Genomic DNA, 11862 nt, shown 5'->3' with positions numbered 1-11862 from the left:
GAGGTCTAGAGCTTCTTCCTTCCATGGATTTATCCCAGGATTGGGTAAACCACCTGTATCTTAACGTCCTGTGAAGGTTATTGTCTGGAAGATGGTGTTTTATTTGTCAGTTTTGAATTGCTGATTCTTGATGAGATCAAACACTGCTGGGTGATGCACATTTTTTTAATGAAAATATGTTGCTGCTGATGCACCACAGCACCAGCACATCAGTTCTGCAGTCTGCTTTATTTAGCAAACATTTTAATATTAGATGTTGATGTACAAACACATTTCAATTAAGCCAATTTGCGTAGGCTGGTCTCAGACATCAAACCTTTCTTGCTACTGCTGTCTCCTTCACCTCCGTGGCTATGCTTTGGCCCTTGCCAAGGAATACACTGGTCAGTTGCTTCAAATATATATATATATATATATATCCGGAGCCCAGGTTCAGATCAGAGATTCATGGTCTTTTTGCTTGTACTACTTGGGCTTGAAGAAGTGGATTTCAATGCCCATGGTCACGATGCTCCATACTGCTCCGGTGACCAAGAGGACACTTAAAACCATCCCCATGCATCCCAGTCCCCAATTAAGGTACCAGATTACACTATATTTCTGGGGTTGTTTAATCTGTATCCACATGAAACAAGGATATGCGAAAGTGACTGGTAATGCAACCCCTCCGATCAGTCCTGCCAAACTTGGCAAGAACGGAAGCGCCACAGCTATGAAGAAAACAAGGCATCCAAAGAAGGCCCGGAACCCTGAGCGGAGCCACCATGGGCACGGTTGGTTTCTGCTGCTAATATACCTAAACTCCAGGTTGTCGAATGCTGGCATTGCATATATCTGGAACGAGGTCAGGCTGTTGATCACGATGAGCAGGCTTGTTAAACCCAGAATAATTCTTGATGTGTCGTGTCCATGGTAGTTGTACAATGCCGCGAACATCCCATCTTCTTTTATCTGCCATTTAAAGCTTCATTCATTAGCCCCAAAACCCCTTGGTTTTGTAGACCCAAGAAGAAAAGATAACTGGGTTTTAAAGTGTTTAGCGCTTACCAAGTTTCCATAAGCCCAATAGCCTCCTACTGCAAGTGGAAACAAGCTCATCGCTATGATTAAATAAGCGAACTTGACGCCACTCCACATTGGCTTCCGTGACGGATGCTTTGCGCTTGATGGCATCGTCCCCTGTATTTCGAGCACAAGGTTGTGGCCTCTGAAGGCAAATGCGATTATCCCAAGCGCATTCAGGATGCCGCAGAGCCTAGCCACATCCGATGTGGGCTTCACTGGGTCATAAGACACGCCATGTGGCCTGTCTTTGGTAACGGACACCACCCATATCACAGTGCAATAGGTGACGGCCGAGATTGAACCGATGAGTGAGATGCCGGCGATGGAGTTCAAGTTTGGAAGCTGAGCGAGGATGACGGCGGAGCAGGTGAAGACGATGTACCACTCTATGGTTGTCAGCGGGTTCACATTACAGTTGGAGTCACAGACTATTTGGAAAAATATTTTCATGGTCCCTCCACCGATAATCACGAGAGTGACGCAGGTGCCTCCTGATAGATACATGGTTGGAAATAGTGCCAGCAGCTTCCCCAGCTTTTCACCTGATCAGCAGTTTGGATCATCGATCCCCATAAACCATTAGCTAAAAGAAACAACCATTGAGCGTAGAGCTGCCATCTTATATAATATATCAGAGCAATAATGCATGCATGCTTACCAAAAGCAGCCATGGAAAGTCGGAGGTATCTGCTGTACCGTGTTCCGGAAGCCGACTCGTGCAACTGGATCAACAACCATAGAGTATAGAGCTGCCATCCAAAAGCCAGCGACAGACAAAGAATTCCCCAGATCCTGAAACCAATTCAATATCGCAGAATTAGAACGAAAAATCCAAATTTGACCCGTTTGTTGATTCGGTACCTCTAGTTTTGGATTTTCATCAAACTCACCAGCCAAGTGTAGTGAAAGCCAAGGGAAGCACAAGGGCTTGGACTCCAATCCCGGAACTCAGCGAGTGAAACGCCGAGTAGTACGCATTACCATCTCTCGACTCAGTGATGGGAAGCCATGCATCTTGCGGGTCAAGCTTGGTGAGGTGGCCAACTTCTTCCAAGAACCCTTGCATGCTTGCAATCGCCTTCTTCATGGGGCTCGCCAATGGAGTCAGAATCCGTGAAGTTAATGGGCTTTTCGGGACCCCACCGATCAGCGGCGACCGAGTCATGGACGGAGAATGGAGCTGAAACGGAGGAACCGACACCACTGGAGGTCCGGAGGGCTGCACCGGGCTCAACTTCACCTCAACCACCTCACCCATCTGGACAACACACCTAGCTGTCTAGTGTACTAGAATAGAACAATTGCTGGATAGTCTTTATGGTAAGAGATTTTTGGAGGAGATGGTGTAGATCGGTGAGGTACATATAGAGAGGTGTTTTTGGAGGCGATGGCTTTGGAAGCTGAGTAGGTTTAATGGTGGGGTAGACAATAAAGCTGGATCTTTGACTGACCCATGCTGGCTGCTAGCTGTTTATTATATGGTGTTCATCACAATTGGTTTTAATTGGACATGGTTTGATGTGGCAGCCACCACGAAGATGAGTGAAAAGTAAAAATAAAAATAAAAAAATAAAAAAGGGAAACAAGAAAATAACATCTTTTGAAAATAGTTTTTAAAATTGATGTTTCAACACCTTTTTTATGTTTCAATTTTGATTTTAAAAGGTTAAAAACAAAAACAAAAATATGAAATTTTTTAATAATTAAATTATTTTGAACAAGTTCAAGAATGGGAAATTGAGATCTACAACTTCGAAAAAATCACATGAAGGAATTTTATTTTATTTTTTTGAGTTTATTGGTATATAATTATTCAACCGTTTTTTTGTTTTGTTTTTTTATTTTCTAAAAACAAAAGAGATAAAATTAAAACCAAAGTGTATGGAAGCCAAACAAAAATATCAAACCTTGCAATTTGCAATTTAAGTGATATTCTAGTGCACAAAAGACTCAATGAAATAAACATGGGCTAGCTGCAAGAACACATTGGGGTTTTTCTTTCTTTCTTTCTTTCTTTTTTAAATTTTTTATTATTTATTTTTGGAGAAGAATAGACTAGAAACTAAGGTGGGTCAACCTCTGGTCCCTCCTCGTGTCTAAATTGGAAACTAGCGACTTGCTTCTTGGGTCAAGTAAATAGACGGACTCTTAGCCGAATTATTCACGTTTCTAAAAAGTTAAGAGACAAAGAAGGAAAATAATAGAGAGACCAAGTATACTTAAATAACATGACTAGGTGGTGTGCATGGAGGTTGCTGAGATCACCTTTCAACTACGTCATTCCCCATCATATATTAACAGCTGTCCAAACTTTCCCAATTTCCCCTTCTGTTTTTCTTCCTTTCTTCTATACATGCCTTTTTCTTATTCAAATTGCCTTTTTCTTTCCGTTTTTTTTTTCCCCCTTTTTTCTGGTTTAGGAGGCATTGCATTAAAGAGAGACAACTTAATTTGATGTATAATGTAATGTTCCAATACAGACAAATGGGGAGTTGTTGATGAAGATGTGTATGGGTGGTGAGTGCTCACTTTCCTCCAAGAAAGGGGTTTCGTTTTCTATTTGGAAGTGGCACAATAGGAGTCGTCTTTCTCTGTGGAAAGTTTTGTAGAGCCTCCCCTTGGGATGATCTCTTCTCTCTCTCTCTCTCTCTCTTTTTTTTTTAAATCAAGAACTGACATACCACTAGTTGAGAAGATATTGCATGGTTGATATTTAAATGGTTAAAAGAAAAAATTATAAAAAAAAAAAAAAAAAACAACGAAAGAAAAAGATAAATAATTGCATGCTTTAGAAAAAGCGATCATTGTGGATATAATTTTATTTTTTTTGGGTGGTATACAAACAAAACAAATAATTGCATGCATGTTCTGGGAAAAGATGGTTGGTGTCAGTAAAATGTTGAAAGTGAAAGCAATTTTTATCAACTTCAAATCTTGAAACAAGTGAATCCTTAATTACGTGATCTTTAGACTTTATATCATAAAGTTCCCTCAGTAGATAGAGGTTTTCTTTTTTCTTCCTAATTTATAAATTTGATAGAACTATCTTAAAAACACTTAGGTTTGGTGACTGCCCATAAGATATTTTTATTTTTATTTTTATAAAAAGGGGAATAGAAGTGGACTGACTAAATTGTGAGTAACGTGGGTAGAATTTTTTAGTTCAATTATGAAGCGAAGAATGCTTGAGGATTTAATTTACAAGAGAAATTTCTCTTCCAATTTTCTTGTTCAATCACTATCTTCTTTTTAAAAAGCAAGTTTTTTTTGGGTCTTTGTCTTGACATGTTCGTCGGCTTTCCATTTTTCACTCACATATTGAAGAAAAGTTGAGTCAACACCAAAGTTTGATTAAAACCACTATTGTTGCACGGTCAATAAGGGTAAAGTCCGACCAACCTCCGACCACCAATCTCTGAGATAGATTGTTCAAGTACACCTCTTCGAAACTTAAATAAAAGAGTGAAGGCTTGAGTAAGATAAACTTTTTGAAAAAGTGATAGCATATTTTTCTTGTAGTCAAGAGTGGCTATTTATTCTTGCTTAAGTATAACGTCTTTTTAGGTGCATTTGATTGTATATATTACCCTCCTTAATGTTGATGATTATCAACTTATAACAATTGTCATACTTTAATGAGTCTTGAAAGATAAACGTTTTAATCTTATAACAATTGTGTCAATTAAGGTACTTAACGTTTGTTGCAATTAATACTTATTAAGCTACATGTATAGTGTTTGTTTTTGTGTCCATTTGGTATCCTAGGTCAAACTAACAAGACTATATGGCTCTTGCACACTTATGCCTTGCGCAAAAGGACACTTGGGAGTCGGTAGTGGCGGTGAGTGTACCACAACCACGATTCTTGAATATTGTTGAAGTTAGTTCCGACAAAAATAAGGAGTAGTTTCTCTAATATTGTTGGAGCTAGGATTGGAAGTTGGAGTATAAGGATGGTAATGGACATATTTTTTCATCTCTAAAAGGATATATTGAAATTTAAATAAATGGGTTATGATCGGATTTAGGGTAGATTTGGACATTGTCTTTTCTTGGCCCCCACCTTGATTATACATAAAATTAATTTTAAAAATTAGTTTGTTTTAAATTTTATTTTCCTATTATATATATATATATATATATATATATATATATATATATATATACATAATAATGATAAAAAATATTTTTTAATAAAATAAGTTATAAAAATTATTATATTTGAATTATTTATAAAATATACTTATTTTATTGTAATTAAAAAAAGTTTTTTTAGAAAAAAAGTACAAAAATAAAAAATAAATGGGGTGGGATGGGTATGAGAAATTTGTGTACCAGTTTCACCTCACTCTTTTGAATTTCTTTTAATGGGACGAAGATGAAAATTATTTTTAATAAATGGGGCGAGATTGAGACGGGGAAGACCTATCCCTAACCTACTATATATAGCCATACCTATTTAAGTGAATTGACACAACCTTTAAATAAAAATAAGCAGTAGTTTTTGAAAGTTATAAAAGTATTTGATAAAAAAAAATTAAAAATGAATATGTTTTTTATTTTGATCATTCTTTCTTTCCGAGAAAATATGAAAGAACATAATTATTTTTCCTAAGAAAAAAAGTGAGTTTTCTTCATGAAAATGAAGGTCAAAACTTTTATACAATTATACTGTAGGAAAAAAAAAATAGTTCTTCTATTTCTAGTTTCATTCACGACTTAGAGTAAAAAAATTGATTATTGAAACAACTAATTCAGATTTTTAAGCATTAAAAAAAAAAGTAATCCGAAAACCTTATTTTTCATCAAATATGATAAAGTCACCGAGATTTCCTACTTTATTTTGAATCTTTTGATTACTTAATACGTACCAAAGCAAAGAAATAAATTTAACCACTAATAAGTCAAAAATGATGAGAAATTTAGACTAATTTAACCGGATAAACACAAGCCAAGCATCTCAATTACATCTCATTCACTGAATATTTTAATTAGACAATGTATATAACATGACATTACCAATTCTAAGATTCATGTATTTGGATGCGATTGATTTGAAAGGTTTAATTTAAAAAGGATAATTGATTAAAGAGTCAAAGTATGACCCTATTTTAAATCCCCACCCAAACAAAACCTTAAAAGGTAATCAACAGTTGTGAAGATCATCATGCACAGTAATCGGTTGATCTCAACTACCGGGGCATATTCCTTCTGTGAATTTTTTTGTTTCTTTTTTTTTTTCTAAAAAAAAAAAAAAAATCTTATTCTGTCAATGAAACCTCATCAAGAAAATAGAAGGAGACATCAAAAAACCCAAAAAAAAAAAAAAAAAAAAAGTAATATTAAAGTGATGTGAAACAAGGGCGTGCACTTTACTGCTTTGGACCTTGTTGCCATGTTCCCAGTCAAAAAGATGGCAGTAGGGCCCCTGGTTTTTGTTTTATTTCCAAGGAGAAAAAGAAGTCGTGAGCCACCATTATATACTTTTTAATATCACTTTTGATTAATATCACTCTTTGTATAAAGCCTAATGTGGGGGGTTCACATTAGCAAAAATAAAGAAAAAGGCAATGGATTTTTAACATAGTTCGAAGATCAATATGATATTACGTGAATTTATTAATTAAATAAAAAAAAGAATTATAATAGTAAAGACTTTTTCTCTTTCAATTGCAACTGCACCAACTTTTCTGTCATTTTTTAAAATAAAATTTTAAATTATAAAAGGGTTAAAAATATAATAAGGATAAACACATTATTTAGTAAATAAAAGAAAATTTTAGGGGTTATGACCCCTTTAAACTCCTGCAAACTAATCGGATAGAACTTGACCTTTAACATTCTCAGTGTAATAAAATAAGAATAACTCATACCTAGCTACTAATCTACCAGGATATATTATAGCCCAGATATGCCTTCTTTTAAACACCCAAATCCCATCCAATCTGGCTTTTGAACATGGTGCAATTGCTTTTCACTTCAGAGCCATCAATGGGGTGAAGGGAGGACCATTTGAGAAAAACCTTAAATGGTGTTTGTCTATTACTTTAGCTTAAATGATTTAAGTAGGTGGGCAATGGACTCACTCATCATGTTTATTAAGTTTACTTTGATGGTGGTCCTAAGTCCTAACACCCTCTCTCACTACACTGGCATTTTCAATTAAGATATTATACTAAATAACCAACTTAACTCAAAAAGTGTAAATTACTATGCATTACATTAATTAATAATATATATTACGTTTATTTGGATTAAAACTTCAACAAATAGTAAAAATGACTCGGAGGTGAATTCTTTCAAAAAAAAAAAAAAAAAAGCAAAGAATTATTAGATGGGTTTAACAATGGAATTAGCTTAGGCCCAGGAGAGGGAGGCATATATATGTTGTCCCTCGGAAAAATAAAATGAAGGGATGGGATTGCTTTTGTTAGCTTATGTACAAAGGGAAGACAAGCTTTTCATTAGACTAAATACCACACCTCATATATAAAGAAAAAGCAAGTTTTTCATTACACTAAATGCTACCTCATATATATATATAAAGGAAAAGCAAGCTTTTCATTAGACTAGGTACCGTTGTCTCCTCACTTCTTGTCAATTGTCCCATGAAAGAACTCTTCTATTTGTGCCCCTACCTCCATTTCTGGTTCCACCACTACTTTGAAAGGTTCTTTAAGAATGTAGATTTCACTTCACCAGAATCTATTATCATCAATTTTTTAAAAACCATATTAATTTAAAATAATTTTATCCTCATAAAGTATCCAAATTTTCCCTTCATTAGACCTCTTTGAATCAACTATATGATAAAGTGGCATCTGTAACAATTATTTGCACACATATACACAAGTAGAGGATATACACACAGCATTACAACTTGACAAAGATCAAAGCCTTAAAATCCAGTTAATTAATTAGCTTAATTTCTTCCTCCCATGAGACTACTGGTTTTTCCTAGTACTAGGGCTTGAAAAAGCTCACCTTAATACCAGTATCAATCACAACATAAACCCCAGCAGCTATCAGTACAACACTCAACACCATGCCTGAAGCTCCCAGAACCCAGTTCAGAACCCACATCATGCTGTACTTCTTGGGCTTCTTTATCTTCAGCCATAGGAAACATGGATATGCAAAGGTCACTGGCACTGCAACGCCTCCTGTGAGGCCTGCAAAGCTTCCCAAGAATGGCATGGCTACAGCCACAAAGAAGCACCCGTATCCGAACATGGTTCGGAACAATGCCCGGAGCCACCATGGGCATGGCTTGTTTTTCCTCTTGGTATACTTGGACTCCATGTCGTCGAACATCGGCATACCGTAGATTTGGAACGAGCTCACAGAGTTGATTATGACTAGTAAGCTTGTCAGTGCTAGAACAAATTGGGAAGTGTCTCGCCCATGGTACAAGTAAATTGCCGTCAGCATGCCACCATTTTCAGGTATCTGAAACAAATCAAATTAAATCCTTAAAAATAAGGTTTAACCTTTAAGAAATACCCTCAAATGATATTGGAAAAATAGGGTTTATATATACCTTTTGGCCATAAGCCCAGTATCCTCCTATCGCAAGGGGAAATAAACACAATGCTATGATTAAATACGCTACTTTCACCCCTCTCCACATTGGCACGTAGGTCGTACGCTTTTCACTTGAAGGCATGGTCGCCTGCATAAAAATATATTCAGAAAACTCAATACAATAACCCACATTTTCCATGCATTATCTTCAGTTTTATGTTGTATTATATATACCTGGATTTCAAGTATAAGGTTGTGGCCCCTGAAAGCAAAAGCGATGATCCCAAGGGCGTTCAGAACCCCAAAAATCAAAGCCACATTTTCAACTGGTCTCACTGGGTCGTATGACACGCCTTCAAGCCTGCCCTCAGTGACAGCCACGAGCCACATTATTGTACAGTACGCAATGGCTGTGGCAGCGCCAATCAATGAGACCCCAGCGATGGAGTTCAAGTTGGGGAGCTGAGATAGAAGCACAGCAGCGCATGTAAAGACCAAGTACCATTCCAGGGTGGTGAGTGGCTTCGCATTGCAGCCGTGGCCGCATATGATCTGGAAGAAAAGCTTCAGGGTTGAGCCACCCACGATGATCAACGCCACGCATGTGCCTCCGGAGAGGTACATTATTGGAAAGAGGGCCATCAGCTTCCCAAGTTTGTTGCCTGCAAAATTCAAAATGTTGATATGCTTGTCATGTCACGTTGGTTCAAAATGTCCTTATGGCCATAAAAATTGTAACTTTCGGATTTATTTTAAAACATGTATTCAAAATAATTCTTATACTTCATCGTTTTTTAAATTAAAAAAATTAAAATCGTATTTTAAAATTGTGGTTTCAATATTACTTTACAAATTGTATTTTAAAATTATGCATTGATTTTGAAGTTGTGGCTTTTAATTTTTATAAAAAAAAAAACTATATTTTTAAAATGTGATTTCAAATTAATTTAAAATAATGCTACTTTTAATAATAAACTCAAAAGATATTCAAGACATATTGTCATAGCCCTAGAGTTTCGACGTAGCCATATGACCCGTGTGACAACCCTATGCACACCATACATACAACATAGAGCCTAGAGTCTTTGGTATTTATGGCATGCAAGCTGACTCCCTTTGAGTCTTGTCCATGGCGTCGTGGCACGGGCCATGCTACTACATTGGAACTCTAAGACCGTACCAATATGCTTGCTTGTTTGGGGGAAGGGCAATATAACCCCGAATTCTTGTAAAAATGGCACTGCCCTTGACATCATGATCTACTGTTGACTTGGTGCATGGATACCATGGTTTTGATGGTGACTCTCAATAAATATTAAATACGTTGGAAGAAAAAATGTGTGCCAGCTGCAAAAGTATCATTCATGGGTACCAATACTGGTGAGATCTAGTACCTTTAAATTACCCATCTACTTATTTGACTATGCACATAGAAAATTTGTAAGTACTTGGTCAAAATTTCGATTTTTTCTTTCTTTTTTACATGCTTATGACCTATCCCTGGGTAGGATAATATGCTATGCGGTAGGAGGTGGGAAAGATCTTTACCAAAAGTAGCCTGGCAGATGTGGAGGTATCTGCTGTAACGTACCCCAGTTTCAGGGGAGTCATGCAGCTTCACCAACAACCACAGTGTATACATCTGCCATACAAATGCTATTGTCAAGCATATTACTCCCCATGTCCTGCTCAAGGAAAAAATATACACATATACATCAGCATTTCTGGCCAAAATCAGAATTTTTTATTATGAAAAAAAATAGAAAATTTCTTACCAGCCAAGAATGGTGAAGGAAACAGGAAGGACAAGGGCTTGAATCCCAATCCCGGAGCAAAGAGTATGAAAGGCAGCGTAGAAGGCGTTTCCATTTCTGGATTCAGTAATGGGAAGCCATGCATCCTGAGGATCAAACTTGGTCATCTGTATAGCCCTTCTTATTGGGCTGCCCAATGGTGTGAAGAAGGGAGTCAAAGAATGAGTCCCTCCTCTTCTCGTAGTAACATCTGGGTGTTCTACTAACAGCAGTGGTTTCCCCGACAAATATGGTGAATTATCCTGCAACTGCATGGGTGGCGCCGACACTACCAGCTCCTGCTCCTCCGCCGCCGGCGACTCCATCTCTACTCTCAGTAGAGTAATAATATTATTACTCTCTTCAACTACCTCACCCATAGCTTCTTCTTCACACGCACCAGCCTTAGGGGCCTAAACTTCAATATATATGGCTTTTTCCTTCATGCAAGAGCTTGGAATAAACTCTCTGGGGGTGGACAACTTTTACAGACCGGCATCTAAGGAATTATTGATATGGCAGTTTGACTGATTGATATGGAAAAGTCTTGGAGGGGAAGAAATTTCAGAACAAGTTAAAATAATAAATGGGAACTGGATCTTATTTTTTGGATTTTCCAAGTAGGGGACAGTTCATTTTGACCATAAAGTTGCATTTCTGAGCTATTCCCTCTGAAAATATTTATGAGAATTGTGTTGAAATGATTCACATTAATTCCTATGGGTCGTGCCACAATGAAGTGTCATACAGAAATCAGGATATATAATAAATACCAAAACATCCACAAAAATGAACACGGGTTTGAGTTCAGTTTTCAAGAATAATTGCACCCATCTCCCAACCCTATAGCAGGATTTTTTATATTTGTAACAATCTTTTAAAACAATCTTCCTTTTAAAAAATATTATTAATTTTTTTTATAATTTATTCCAAAAATTAAGAACGTTTTTAATATTATTTTAATAGAAATGTTTTCTCCAAAACTGATTTTGAGATAACCACCGATCAAATTTTTTTATGAAATATTACAAGTGATTTTTTGAAATTTTTTAAATTATTTTATAAATTTTGTCAAATACCTTATACGTTTTTTAAACTATCAATTAAAAGTTTGTCTACAATAATATGCTTTTAACTTTTTTTAATATTTAGAAAAATTTTATTATTTAAATATTAAAAATAATAAAACATTTTTAAAAATTAATATCAAATACATTATAATAATATGAATAAGATAAAACCCTAAAATCACTATCCATCGTTCTGTACATATTAATACTTAAACTGTTATTGTGATCCATAAAAACTTTATTAAACTGATTAACCCAACTAAAACAAAAATGGACAAATAAAGATTGGCCCGTGACATGAAGACTTTCAGATGTTTCTCTAAATCCAACTTTTAGAAATGCCCAAGGGAGAAGGGAGCTTTTGAAAGCAACAATGGTGTCACGTTAGGCATCAGGTTGTTTATATTTTG

The 11862-nt window shown here is 36.1% G+C and overlaps 2 protein-coding genes across 2 annotated transcripts; both read right to left on the bottom strand.

Moving 5' to 3' along the window:
* Positions 1–226: 226 nt before the first annotated feature.
* Positions 227–2466, bottom strand: LOC100243824 (lysine histidine transporter-like 8). The gene is made up of 4 exons (XM_002284788.4): positions 1956–2466; positions 1724–1857; positions 1048–1607; positions 227–951 (listed from the first exon to the last, which is right to left on the bottom strand). Exons 1-4 carry the CDS (start codon positions 2321–2323, stop codon positions 466–468), a joined length of 1548 nt encoding a protein of 515 aa, XP_002284824.1. The 5' UTR covers positions 2324–2466; the 3' UTR covers positions 227–465.
* A 5386-nt stretch (positions 2467–7852) lies between these two features.
* Positions 7853–10762, bottom strand: LOC100266142 (lysine histidine transporter-like 8). Its single transcript, XM_002284790.3, has 5 exons — positions 10365–10762; positions 10138–10274; positions 8824–9251; positions 8606–8737; positions 7853–8514 (listed from the first exon to the last, which is right to left on the bottom strand). Exons 1-5 carry the CDS (start codon positions 10760–10762, stop codon positions 8029–8031), a joined length of 1581 nt encoding a protein of 526 aa, XP_002284826.2. The 3' UTR covers positions 7853–8028.
* Positions 10763–11862: the final 1100 nt, after the last annotated feature.

Source organism: Vitis vinifera, chromosome 18 (assembly GCF_030704535.1).
Source record: "Vitis vinifera cultivar Pinot Noir 40024 chromosome 18, ASM3070453v1".
Classification (NCBI taxonomy): domain Eukaryota; kingdom Viridiplantae; phylum Streptophyta; class Magnoliopsida; order Vitales; family Vitaceae; genus Vitis; species Vitis vinifera.
The sequence above is the reverse complement of the archived record's forward strand: the minus strand, read 5'-3'. Positions and strand labels throughout refer to the sequence as shown.

Coding starts and splice junctions, on each gene's coding strand:
- LOC100266142 (XM_002284790.3), bottom strand. CDS start 10,762: ATGGGTGAGGTAGTTGAAGAGAGTAATAATATTATTACTCTACTGAGA. Junction 10,275..10,364: donor TCCTTCACCATTCTTGGCTG/GTAAGAAATTTT, acceptor TTCCTTGAGCAG/GACATGGGGAGTAATATGCT. Junction 8,738..8,823: donor ACCTTATACTTGAAATCCAG/GTATATATAATA, acceptor ATTTTTATGCAG/GCGACCATGCCTTCAAGTGA.
- LOC100243824 (XM_002284788.4), bottom strand. CDS start 2,323: ATGGGTGAGGTGGTTGAGGTGAAGTTGAGCCCGGTGCAGCCCTCCGGA. Junction 1,858..1,955: donor GCTTTCACTACACTTGGCTG/GTGAGTTTGATG, acceptor AATTGGTTTCAG/GATCTGGGGAATTCTTTGTC. Junction 952..1,047: donor ATTGGGCTTATGGAAACTTG/GTAAGCGCTAAA, acceptor TTTAAATGGCAG/ATAAAAGAAGATGGGATGTT.